At 52.0% G+C, this 12,068-nt stretch overlaps 1 protein-coding gene across 1 annotated transcript in view; it reads left to right on the top strand.

Annotated features, from left to right (window-relative positions):
- Nucleotides 1-6: 6 nt before the first annotated feature.
- EEF2KMT (eukaryotic elongation factor 2 lysine methyltransferase) overlaps nucleotides 7-12,068 on the top strand; it is a gene marked incomplete at its 5' end in the record, with an annotated part of 13,450 nt that continues 1,388 nt past the window's right edge. Inside the window, 7 exons of the mRNA XM_024759811.1 lie at nucleotides 7-15; nucleotides 1,869-1,931; nucleotides 3,829-3,909; nucleotides 4,751-4,852; nucleotides 9,256-9,389; nucleotides 9,473-9,768; nucleotides 11,238-11,387. Of these exons, the coding sequence (XP_024615579.1) occupies nucleotides 7-15; nucleotides 1,869-1,931; nucleotides 3,829-3,909; nucleotides 4,751-4,852; nucleotides 9,256-9,389; nucleotides 9,473-9,768; nucleotides 11,238-11,387 (835 nt within the window). The remainder of the gene's footprint in view (nucleotides 16-1,868; nucleotides 1,932-3,828; nucleotides 3,910-4,750; nucleotides 4,853-9,255; nucleotides 9,390-9,472; nucleotides 9,769-11,237; nucleotides 11,388-12,068) is intronic.

Below are 12,068 nucleotides of genomic sequence, written 5' to 3'. Positions count from 1 at the left end.
TCTTTCCCTTGGCAGGTGGGCGGTGGGGAGCGCGGAAGGCGGGTGGGGGGCGCCGGGGTCGCGGTGGAGCGGGGCTCCGGCCTCACCCCTGCTCGCCCCGCCACGCGGCGGCCTCTGCTCCCTCGCGGGCCCCGGCATCACGTCCGGTTCCCCGGGCATCGCTGGGGCCAGCGCGGGCTGGCGGCGGGGAGCAGGAGGTCCACCTCAGCACCCTTGGACCCACCCTGCGCTCAGCCCCCAGCTCCGTCCTCCCCTGGGCCCTTCCCGCCCTCCGCTGTCTCTGCAGACCGAGTCCCACGAATTGAAGGAATGCGGGGTTTCCTCCCAACTCCTTTTTTCGCTGGGTTTTTAGGGTCATGGACAGTTTGTGCCTTTTTTTAGCCGGTTATTATCCTGGCCATTGGGTAACAGCTGCTGCTGCTCATTTAAACAGCCCACGTCCTCAGGGCAGCGGGAGACCACGCTGCATTGAACTCAGCGACCAGGTCACAGACCCCTCGGGCCTGGGTGTTCTCATCTGTGTCAGCAGCATTGGACAAAGCCCTCTCAGAGGCAGCTGATGGAAGAGACAGGGAGGTACAAAACAGTCCAGGAAAGAGACGAAAGAGCTCACTTCCCTGCCCTGGGGACCTGCCATTCACACAGAGGCGCTTGGCCGAGGCAGCAGCTTCTTTCTGCCAAGTCCAGGGCTCTAATGACGCTGCGTCCTTTATAATCCATAATTCAAGTGTGGTGAACCCACTGGGATGACTCAGTTTGAACATATATTCCTCCCCAGGTCTGCCCCATCTTAAGAGTGGAGGTTAGTCATTTGTGTTTCATTGACATAAACCATTTAGCATTCTGGGAGATCATTTCCCATCAGAAAGGAATGTGTACGTTTTTTAACCCCAAATTTAAACCTTCATGACAGCATCCATTGGGCCCAATTCATATCGACTATAATTGTTCATGAGTGAGTGCTTACTCTGCACCAGTCCCATGCTAAGTGCTCACTTAGGCTCACCCACAGCACCCATGTGGTGAGAACTATTCTTACCATTGGTTTGACTAGAAAAGAAGTTGACAGCAGCATTGGAGCACTCAGACCTGGGAGACAGACAACCTGCTTTGAATTCTGGCCCTGCCCCACCCCACACAAGCTGTGTGACCTTGGGCAAGTGACTTTGTCTCTCTGTGCCTTCATATTCTTATTAGTAAAATGGGGGTATAATGATGCTTAACCTCATAGGGCTGTTGTCAGGATTACATGAATATGTGTTAGCTAGTACTTTTTATTCTGTCAACGAATGTTTACAGAATGCCTTCCACAAGCCAGGCACCAGTATCAGCAGAATACAGACAAAGCCCTGATTAGATGGGAGAGCCAGAGAATAAACAAGTAAATGAATAAGCAAGAAAACACGGGGAGATGATGGTGGCTGGAAAGTCAATAAAACAGGGAAATGCATCAATTTAGGAGAGTCGGGAAGGCCTTCCAAGGAGGTGACAGGAGCCGGGACCTGAACAGTGAAGCAGCCATCCTGCCGTGGAAAGGTTTCAAGTTGCCCACCAGGTGTTAATGCTGTGGCTCCCCCTATAATTCCAATTCAGCCACAGAGCTGGTCTGTGACCCAGGCAAGGTTAAGCTGCCAGGGCTAATGCAAACCAAGAGTCTGTCTTCTGATGTTCTTTCTCTGACTCATCCAGGTATAACCCGGAACTTCTCAAGGTCAGGCTTTCAGCTGCCTGTGCCTTCCACATCATTTGGCCCCAGGTCCCTGGGGAGAGATCACTTAGCACTTTGCCAACATGTCCCATTGCATGTTTAATGTTCCTGTGATAATGCCCTTGAGATTTCTTTCTCTTCCCCCTCTCTCTTTGAATAGAGCCTAGAAGAGAAATTAAGGGACTCATCAGGTTCTGAGCTGCTGCTGGATATTTTGCAGAAGGTAAGAATCACAGAATCACTGGAACGCACCAGTGGCCTGATTTGCCCATGAAGACGTAACAGGTGCACACGTATCCTTTAAAAAGAAAGACGCTGCATCTGGGTGTGAGCACCTCAGACAGCTCCGGCTCTTTTGTTTTCTTAGATAAAGACATCAGAATATACAACAAGCTGCATGAGAGGAGGGAACCTGGGGGATGTTTTTTTAAACCGTCCACAGAGAAAATGGAGATGACAGCTGTAGGAACATCTTCTAGCATTTGCTAGCTGCTCAGAGACTTTTTTTTTTTAAACGTTTAAGGGGAAAAGAAGCAGGCAAGTCTTGCCCACCCGTGTGTCTTTTCTAGTTGTGGATGGGCCCCTGCTTTTTGTAGGTGGGGTTTGGACTCTAAGGTGCATCTGCGTGCGGGTAGAGGAGGGACCACCACTCTGCCCGGCCTGTCCCACTCTGCCTGCCCCTGGCCATGTGGGTCAGGTGTACATCACAGTGCATCCGGGCTCTCTAACCTCTTACGGGTCATGAATCCTTCTGAAAACCCAAAGGTGTTGACACTACCCCAAGGAAAAAATGCTCCAGAAGAGTACATTTTGTGTACAAATGCATGGGAATCATACACACCCCTCCAACCACTGGTCCTGTCCAAAGAGCCCAGGGTCAGAATTCCTGTCTGGAGGGTGAACCAAGAGTATCCATCTGACCACCATGTCGAGAAGATGCAGCCAAGCTAGGGAAGATTCCCAGGAGATCCAGCAGTTCAGGACTGCGAGCTCAGACCTCTCCGAGGCCATTGTCATGCAGTCTGCTCTGATTTTTCACCCCAAGGGTAAAACCTAACACCCGCCAAGACCCTGAAGAGTTGTGTGGGCATTTTGTTGCCCTTGAGTAAAATCATGTCCCTCCGGCCAGCAGGTCCCATGTGACACAGGCCCTACTCTCACTGTTCCCGTCCCCTGCCCTCCCTCCCAAAATGCCAGGTGGGGGCCTGCACAAGCTACCCAGCTGCCTGGAACTCATTCCCCTGCTCTCTGCTTCTCTCAGCTTCAGCCGAAGTGTTGCCCTCAGAGCCCCCATCCCTCTCCACTACATCCCAGGCAGAGTCCCCACCTTCCTCTGTCCTGGTCAGCGCAGCACCCCACCCGGGGGTGTGATCTCCAGGAGGGCAGGTGCTGAATCTGCCTTGTCGTACCATTTGGAGTTCTCACCCCTTCCATGGAGCCAGACAGTCCCACATTTGTCCTCACTACAAACTCTAGTTCCTGCTGGCTGCTCTGGGAAGGGGCATGTCTTAGTCCTGCTATAACAGAACCCCACAGACTGGGTGGCTTGTGAACAACAGGAATTTATTTCTCACAGTTCTGGAGGCTGTGAAGTCCAAGATCAAGGTGCCAGGAGATTCAGTGTGTTGTGTGGTCCCACTTCCTGGTCCAAAGATGCTGTCTTCTTGGCTATGTCCTCAGATGACAGAAGGGGCAAGGGAGCTCTCTCGGGTCTCTTTTATAAGGACACTAATCCCATTTATGGGGGCTTTACCCTCATAACCTAATCATGTCCCAAACGCCCCACCTCCTGATATCATCTCAGTGGGTGTTAGAGTCAACATGTGAATGTAGAGTGGACACAAATATTCAGTCTACAGCAGGGTGTTAGCCTGAGACCGTATGCCGTATATTCCTTCCCAGAAAGGGCATTAGAGACACTGCCATGGTCTGTGCCACTGTAGTGGAGAAATATTTTTAGGAAAGGGCTTATATCTTAAACTCTTTCAGACGCATAAGGGTCACCCAGGGCCAGAATTCCAGGAATCGGATAACTGGGGTTTGCCCTGTATTCACTTGAAGCTCATGGGAGACTTAAGGCGGAGTCTCTCCAGCAACCCACACTGTGTTCCTCGTCACAGACCGTGAAGCATCCTCTGTGCATGAAGCATCCACCGTCAGTGAAGTATGCCTGGAGTTTTCTCTCAGAGCTCATCAGAAAGGTCAGTGATGGGCACTGTCCATCTGGTAACCAGGCAGCATCTAGGACTTGGCTGGCTCTCCAAACGTGGGCTTTGCCTGTTGGAGCCCAGATCCATCCCATACTCTTTGCCTGCTCTACAGATCCCCGTATAGCAGGGGGCTCCATGGGCAACTGCTCCCAGCTGAGTTCCACCAATGAGAAGCCATGGAGGGGGGGAGGAAAGGAGGGGCCAGGGTACTTCCTCTGTGCTTTGAGGGGTCTCCAGCAGTGGCTGCATCTCCTCTGTGGTCCTGGTCCCCCATGGAACCTTCCTGAGATGGAAACACTCAGGAACCCCTGAGTGTGGGAAATGCCACCTTCTCCTTCTGTCCTGCCAGCTCTCTCACATATCCCATTTCTCCTGCCCTACACTACACCTCACCCTCACCCTCTCTACACCTCTCTTTGAGGTCCCCCAGGTCCCCCCACCAAGTGATCTGTATTAAGTCAATCACATCCCAAGTCTCCCCTCCAAATTTGGTGAAAATCCTCCAGCCATTTTTACAAGTCATAGTAAAAGCAAACAGGTGGGGGCTTCCCTGGTGGTGCAGTGGTTGAGAGTTTGCCTGCCGATGCAGGGAACATGGGTTCGTGCCCCGGTCCGGGAAGATCCCACATGCCGCGGAGCAGCTGGGCCCGTGGGCCATGGCTGCTGAGCCTGTGCGTCCAGAGCCTGTGCTCCACAATGGGAGAGGCCACAGCAGTGAGAGGCCCGCGTACCACAAAAAAAAAAAAAAAAAAGCAAGCAGGTGGAACCTTGGTTTGATTCACGAGGGTCAACTTAATCCTCTTGCTGAAGCTCTCGCCCTGCCCGCCCCCAGCACGAGGCTATCCACACGGAGCCTTTGGACGAGCTGTACGAGGCGTTGGCGGAGGTCCTGACGGCCGAGGAGCCCACCCAGTGCCACCGGAGCTACCTACTGGTAGGAGACATGCACCCTCCTCCACACACACAGTTGATTCAGGCTCCAGTCAGCCTCATGTGGCTTCAATCCTGACTCCTCAGCTCTGTAGTCTTAGACGGGGTCAGTTAACCTTCCTGAGCCTCGGTTTCCCCACCTGTAAACCAAGCACTTCAACAAATAACACCTGTCTTACAGGGTGACTGGCGTTAAATTAGGTAACACACATGAATTGCACAGCAGCGATCTGGCGCTTAGACCTCAATAAATATTTGATGGATGGTTGTTACAGGACAGCAGTCTCTCCCCACTGTCCACTGCCACCATCACCAGGCTGACCTGGTGCTTGGCCTTCTCACTGGTCACCTGGCTTCTTACCCCACAGAAGTCCATTCTACACACAACAGTTTTTGTTTTCTTTCTTCTTTAACCTTTTATTGTAAAACAAAGATACAGAAAACCATGCAAAAGAATTAGATTATCGAATTGTTGCAAGGTGGCCATCATGGTAACTGCCAATCTAGCCAAGGACTTGGGCAGCCAGCCCACAAAGCCCTCATTTGACCCATCCCAGCCCTCCCTCTCTTTCAGAGTAATCACTGAGGTCGTACCACTGCCATGTGCACCTCTGGACATAGTCTTGCCCATTAACTAGGTCTGGCTCAAAATTTCCCTTCATCCGCAGGTCCCCCCAGCTCTTCCTGGCAATTTGGCCTGGACAGCTTTCCACAAGCTGGCTTTTTGTCGCACACACATGGTGCTGTTCAGCTTGTTCCTCTGTCCTCTGTTCCCCAAAAATTGGCGGCTGGATTCACAGGCCCACTCGGACTCTTGTCTGTTTGACACCTTTGGCAAGAAAACAGCCTGGGTCCTAGAAGTCACGTCATCTCTTTTTTATCCTCTTCATGGTAGCACTTGTGGGTGCTTAAAGCTTAGACTCATTAATTCATTGAAGGATGCAAAAAGGTGATTTTTCTTATTTATTTATTTGTTTATTTATGGCTGTGTTGGGTCTTCGTTGCTGCTCACGGGCTTTTCTCTAGTTGCAGTGAGCAGGGGCTACTCTTCGTTGCGGTGCGCGGTCTTCTCATTGCGGTGGCTTCTCTTGTTGCGGAGCACAGGCTTTAGGCACATGGGCTTCAGTAGTTGTGGCACGTGGGCTCAGTAGTTGTGGCACACAGTCTCAGTTGCTCCATGGCATGTGGGATCTTCCCGGACCAGGGCTCGAACCCGTGTCCCCTGCATTGGCAGGCAGATTCCTAACCACTGCGCAACCAGGGAAGTCCCAGTGATTTTTCTATCATTTTGTTTTCATTCATTAGCTGGAGAAATTTTATAAGGAAATGCCTCCTTTCATCCGTATTTGGTTACCTGCTGGTACAGCTAGTAGAGGAAAGGCAGAATACAGACTTCTTTCCTTTTCAAGATAGTGAATTGGTTTCCTGTCCTTCCCAGTAGGGGTTCAAACCATTGCAAATCACATCGTTACTGAAGCTCAAAATGTGCTATTTTGAGTCACTTCAAATAGACTTCTTTTTTTTTTAAGTAATTTTATTTTATTTATTTTTGGCTGCATTGGGTCTTCACTGCTACACACGGGCTTTCTGTAGTTGTGGCGAGCGGGGGCTACTCTTCATTGCGGTGCGCAGGCTTCTGATTGCAGTGGCTTCTCTTGTGGAGCACGGGCTCTAGGTGCACAGGCTTCAGTAGTTGTGGCACGCGGGCTCAGTAGCTGTGGCCTGCGGGCTCTAGAGCACAGGCTCAGTAGTTGTGGCGCACGCACTTAGTTGCTCCACGGCATGTGGGATCTTCCCGGACCACGGCTCAAACCCGTATCCCCTGCACTGGCAGGCAGATTCTTAACCATTGCGCCACCAGGGAAGTCCCCTCAAATAGGCTTCTGAGTCCTTTGACATCACCTCATAGTTTTCTTACTTTAGTTTATGTCAAGCTTTTCCAGACTCATCTTGTATGTTTCCTGCCCCAGACCTGGAATCAGCCATGTCTTCAAGAAGCCCTAGTTTCTTTTAGTGGGAAATGATATTTAGAGACCACAGTCTGGGCATTAGGGATGATCATTGCTGCTGTCCAGGCCTTTCCGTGGACAGAGCTAGGATATGGGTGGAGATACATATCCATACTTTTTAAGAGAAAATACCTCATGAGTCCATATTGATGTTTCTGATACAGGATCAGAAGGGTTTTCAGTCAGCCTCTTCTGCATTGGATCCCTATCTCCTTTCTTCTGCTCTGGAAATTTTGGTTCTCAAGAGCATGGGGATGATGTTAGGATATCCCCCAACTGCCTTTGGCTTATCCCATATTATTCGTGCGTTCAGCGATCTCAGAACAACAGCACTAATCCCTCACACCAACTGTGGTTACTGAAAACAGCATAAATTTTTATATGTGCCACCCTCATTCTCCCTACATAGACATCATAGAGCCGTTACATAGTATTACCACAAACTAAGCAGCTCAAAGCAACATAAATGTGCTGTCTTCCAGTTCTGTAGGTCAGAAGTCTGCTGGGCTCAGCTGCTTACTCTTCTTTGAGTCTCACAGAGCTAAAATCAGGGTATCTGTAGGACTGGGCCCCCAGGGGAGGACCATTCCAGGCCCTTCAGGTCATTGGCACAATTGCATTTTCTGCAGCTGCAGGAATGTGATTCCATTTCCTTCCTGGCTCTTGGCCCAGGATTGTTCTTAGCTTCTAGGAGCCGCCCTGTCCCCCTGACTCATGGCCCCTTGATTCCAAAGCCAGCAACCACCTCAAATCCCTCCTGCCTCTTTTTCTTCTGCATCTCCCAAACATCAGCCCTGATGATTAAATCGGGCCCACTTGGATAATCCAGGATCATTTCCCCATGTCACGTTCTGTAACCTTAAATGAATCTTCAGAGTCCCTTTGCCAAGAAGCACAGCACAATCACAAGGTCCAGGGATACGGGTGGAAACATTACCGACCTCAGGCACATACCGTAGTCTCTTACTTTTCAGTCTCTGTATTGGTCCGTATATTGATGTCTCTGTAGCCATTTTGGTTGTCTCAAGTTCATTTTCTAGGAGGTTCTTTAAGAAGGGCTCGTCGGATGGACCTTCCCGGACTTCTTGCATGTTGATAACAGATTGAGCCATTTTTACTTGAATCTTGACTCACACCTTCTCTCCCTGAGTCTCTTAAATATATTCCTCCACTTTCTTTGGCATAAAGCATCATTGTGCAAAAGCCTGATGATAATTTAATTTTCTTTCCCTTTTATGTCACATGCCCTTTTCTCTTAGATAGCCAAAGCATTTTTTTCTTTAAAGTCCAGTAATTCTATTAGACTACGTCTCGAGGTTGTGATCGTTCTGAGTCAGTGGCCTCAGGTGCAGTGTATACTCTTTCAATATTCATTTCAAATCTGTTTGTTTTCTCAGGAATGCTTTCTTGAATTATAATTTTTAGTATTTGTTCTTTGCTTTTGTTTCATTAAAAGTACCTAAAAATTTGTGGCTTAAACAACAGAAATTTATCATCTCACAGTTCTGGAAGCTATAAGTGCAAAATCAAGGTGTCGACAGAGTTGTTTCTTTCTGAGGCTGTGAGGAAATGATGTGCTCCAGGCCTCTCCTCAGCCTGCAGATGGCCATCTTCTCCCCGCGTGTGTGTCCTAATGTCCTGTTCGTATAAGGACACAGTCAGATTGGATTAGGGTCCCCTTATGTCCGTATTTTAACTTGATTCCCTCTATAAAGACCCCATCCTCAGGAATTCCCTGGTGGTCCAATGGTTAGGACTCTGTGCTTTCACTGCCAAAGGCAGGGGTTCAATCCCTGGTCGGGGGAACTAAGATCCCGCAAGCTGCACGGTGCAGCCAATAAAAGAGGAAAAAAAGACCTCATCTCCAAAAAGGTCACATTTTGAGTTGCTGGGGCTTAGGACTTCAGCATATGAATGTTGGGGGGAAACGATTGAACCCATGACAATCTCTTAATTTCTTTTTGATTTTTAAAATTTCGCTCCTTTTCACTTCCTGTTTCTCTTTAAGGTTTATCTGTTTTTATGTTTTGGTTTGTTGTTATGCTCATGCTTTTTTGAGTAGCCTTTATTTCTGAAATGATGTTTTCTGTTATTGTCACACATTTCTAAGTGTTTCGAGTAGCCATTCAGGCCTTGCCTTGGGGCCCTCACACCCCCACTGCCGGAGCAGGCAGGTTCCCTCCTAGGTGGGCTCTGGGGTCACTGTCCTCGGGTCTACCATGTGCCCTGTGACTTCCCTCTTCTGTCCCCACTGACAGGTTGAGCTCACGAGGGTTGTGTCACCTGCTCAGAACCCTCCAGTGGCTCCCCATCACATTTAGACTCAAATCCTAATTCCTTATGTGATCCACACCTGCCCTGGTTGCTGGATTAATTCTCTCTCCCTGTTTCTGCCTAGCCCTCCGGGGACTCTATCACACTCTGCGAGAGCACGGCCATCATTTCCCACGGCACCACGGGCCTGGTCACGTGGAATGCCGCACTTTACCTGGCGGAGTGGGCCATGGAGAACCCAGCGGGCTTTGCTCACAGGTGACCTGGGGGTGCAGGGCTGGGCACCAGGGAGGTTTGCCACAGGGGGATCACAGACACAGCCGCTTCTCCCTGTCACGCAGGACTGTCTTAGAGCTTGGCAGTGGAGCCGGCCTCACGGGCCTGGCCATTTGCAAGATGTGCCGGCCCAGAGCATACGTCTTCAGCGACTGTCACAGCCATGTCCTCGAGCAGCTCCAAGGGAACGTCCTTCTCAACGGCCTCTCATTGGAGCCAAATGCCGTCGCCCTGGCCCAGCACCCAGAACACGACACCGCCGATGCAGAGAGCCCCAGGGTGACGGTGGCCCGGGTGGACTGGGACGTTGTGACGGTCCCTCAGCTTGCTGCCTTCCAGCCGGACATCGTCATTGCCGCAGGTACCGCCCAGCTTCGGCCACTGGAGTGTGGCCTCCCTGAAGCTCCACCTGGCTTTCAGTGCTGGGAAGGGGACAGTGAGTGCTGCCTGGTGGGAGGAATGATGGGATTTGGGTTGTGTGGGCCTCCAGGGTGACATCAAAGCACAGAGCGTGCCTCTTGGGTGCCCTAAAGCCACAGCCCTCCCATTTGAGACAGTGGCCATGCCTACTGCCACGCTAATCGTCCATCCTATAAAGGAACCAGCTCTTCCCAGCAAGGCCTGTGATGAACAGAACAGGCCCCAGGGCACCAGACTAGGGTGACCAGTCTTAGCCAGGCCACAACCCAGCGGACAGACTTCACGTCCCTCTCCAGCAGCCTGAGGGAGGCCTCTCAGTTGCCATCCAGAACCTAAATGAATAGGCCAGCGCAGCCCCACAAAGCAAGGGAGCCGAGCTGGCCCCACCTACACCCCCTGTCTTCAGATGGGGGCGGAAGTGGCCACAGCAGCCTTGTCCTTTCAGGACCACAAAGAACGGCATGAGGGCTTCCCTGGTGGCGCAGTGGTTGAGAGTCCGCCTGCCAATGCAGGGGACACGGGTTCGTGCCCCGGTCCGGGAAGATCCCATATGCCGCGGAGCGGCTAGGCCCGTGAGCCATGGCCGCTGAGCCTGCGCATCCGGAGCCTGTGCTCCGCAACGGGGGAGGCCACAACAGTGAGAGGCCCGCGTACCAGAAAAAAAAAAAAGAACGGCATGATCCTGATTCCTCTGCATGCCCTGGGCCAGGCCGAGGGTCGGGGAAGGAGCTCTGGGTGCCCCCACCTCTGTCAGCACCTGCTTCCTTCTCCGTGCACGCTTGTGTGTCCCTGAGGCCGAAGGCTCTGCCTGTGTATCTCTGTCCTAGGTCCTCAAAGCAAGTCCCACAAGGAGGGACCACCCACTCTGGTGCCAGGATGGGACCCTTGAGGGAAGGGGCATATGGTGTGGGCACCAACGGGACCGTTGCCCTCCACGGTGCTCACCCAGCCCCATCTGGCCGATGGTACTGTGCTCTGGCCTGGCCATGGCCCTGAGACCCAGGCCCAGAGCGGCTGGAGCACAGAGGCTAAGCAGCTCACCCCTGCAGGCCCAGCTGGTGGGCGGGAGGGGGCTTGCCCCCCCACAGGAAGGAAACAAGAAGTCTGAGGCAGTCAGAGTTTGCTTCATTAAGCATCTTCTAAGCAGGCCATAGGCAGAGAATTTTTTCTTTTAAAGGAACACCAGTGAGTCCTGGATATTTTTCATGTGTTGCAGTGTCTTTCAGCAGCTTTCTCTGCTAAGGGTTTTTCTTTTTACCCCCGTAATTTTCTTACCGTCCAACAGCACAAACCTAATAGAACTGCTGCTTTCCAGGCCTTCACCCTGCTGCCCATGTCGGCACAACCCAGAGGCCTCTATCCTGGGGTCCTGGAGGAGCCCCTTCCAGTAACCTGGGGTTTTTATCGCAGATGTGCTATATTGCCCAGAAACTGTCCTCTCCCTGGTCGGGGTCCTGCAGAAGCTCTCTGCCTGCCAGAAGGACCAGCGGGTTCCTGACGCCTACGTTGCCTTCACCATCCGCAACCCGGAGACGTGTCAGCTGTTCACCACGGAGCTGGGTGAGCCCTGGGCCCCTGGCCGGGCTGCTGACTCTGAGGGGCTGCCACCCAGGCCTGCAGGGCCACTGCACTGGCCACACACAGGACTCCAGGGAGGCAGAAATCAGGAAAGTAAAAGAATGGGGCCCTGGAGACAAGCCAGGAAGCCCCAGACCACAATGTGCTGGGCCAACGACCCCCCACCCTCTGCCCAGGAGGTCAGCAGAGGAGCCAGGGCCAGGGAGTTGGTGCTCTGGGGAGGAGATGGCTGACGCAGTGATCTCAGAAGTCTGAGACCAGCAGTCCTACTGTGTGTTTAGGGCAGGTTTTCAGAGACTTAAGGCCTCAGTTTTCTTTCCTATAAAATGGAAAGGATGGTGGATGCCAGCTGGTATCAGGGTAGATGAGTTCTGGCCACACAGCAGTCAGGTGCAGGCTCTGGAGGCGGGTCCCAGGTGGAGCTGGGCCACCCCTCTCCAGGTCTTCATTCATTGTACAGCAGAAACATCTGCTGTACAATGGGTGTGGAACAGGGCTGGCACGAAGGGTGTGCTCGGGAGAACGGCAGCTGCTGTTACTAGATCAAGCACACAGTAAATGGAAGAGCGAGGGATGCTTTAGAGAAGGGGGTGGGGTCTGCCTGAGTTGCCACTGCTGCAGGCGGGCACTGTTCTCAGACCTGACCTGCGTCAGCCCTTCTAG

The sequence above is a fragment of the Neophocaena asiaeorientalis genome, unplaced genomic scaffold (genome assembly GCF_003031525.2).
Source record: "Neophocaena asiaeorientalis asiaeorientalis breed wild unplaced genomic scaffold, Neophocaena_asiaeorientalis_V1.1 scaffold254, whole genome shotgun sequence".
In the NCBI taxonomy this organism is placed as follows: domain Eukaryota; kingdom Metazoa; phylum Chordata; class Mammalia; order Artiodactyla; family Phocoenidae; genus Neophocaena; species Neophocaena asiaeorientalis.
The sequence above is the reverse complement of the archived record's forward strand: the minus strand, read 5'-3'. Positions and strand labels throughout refer to the sequence as shown.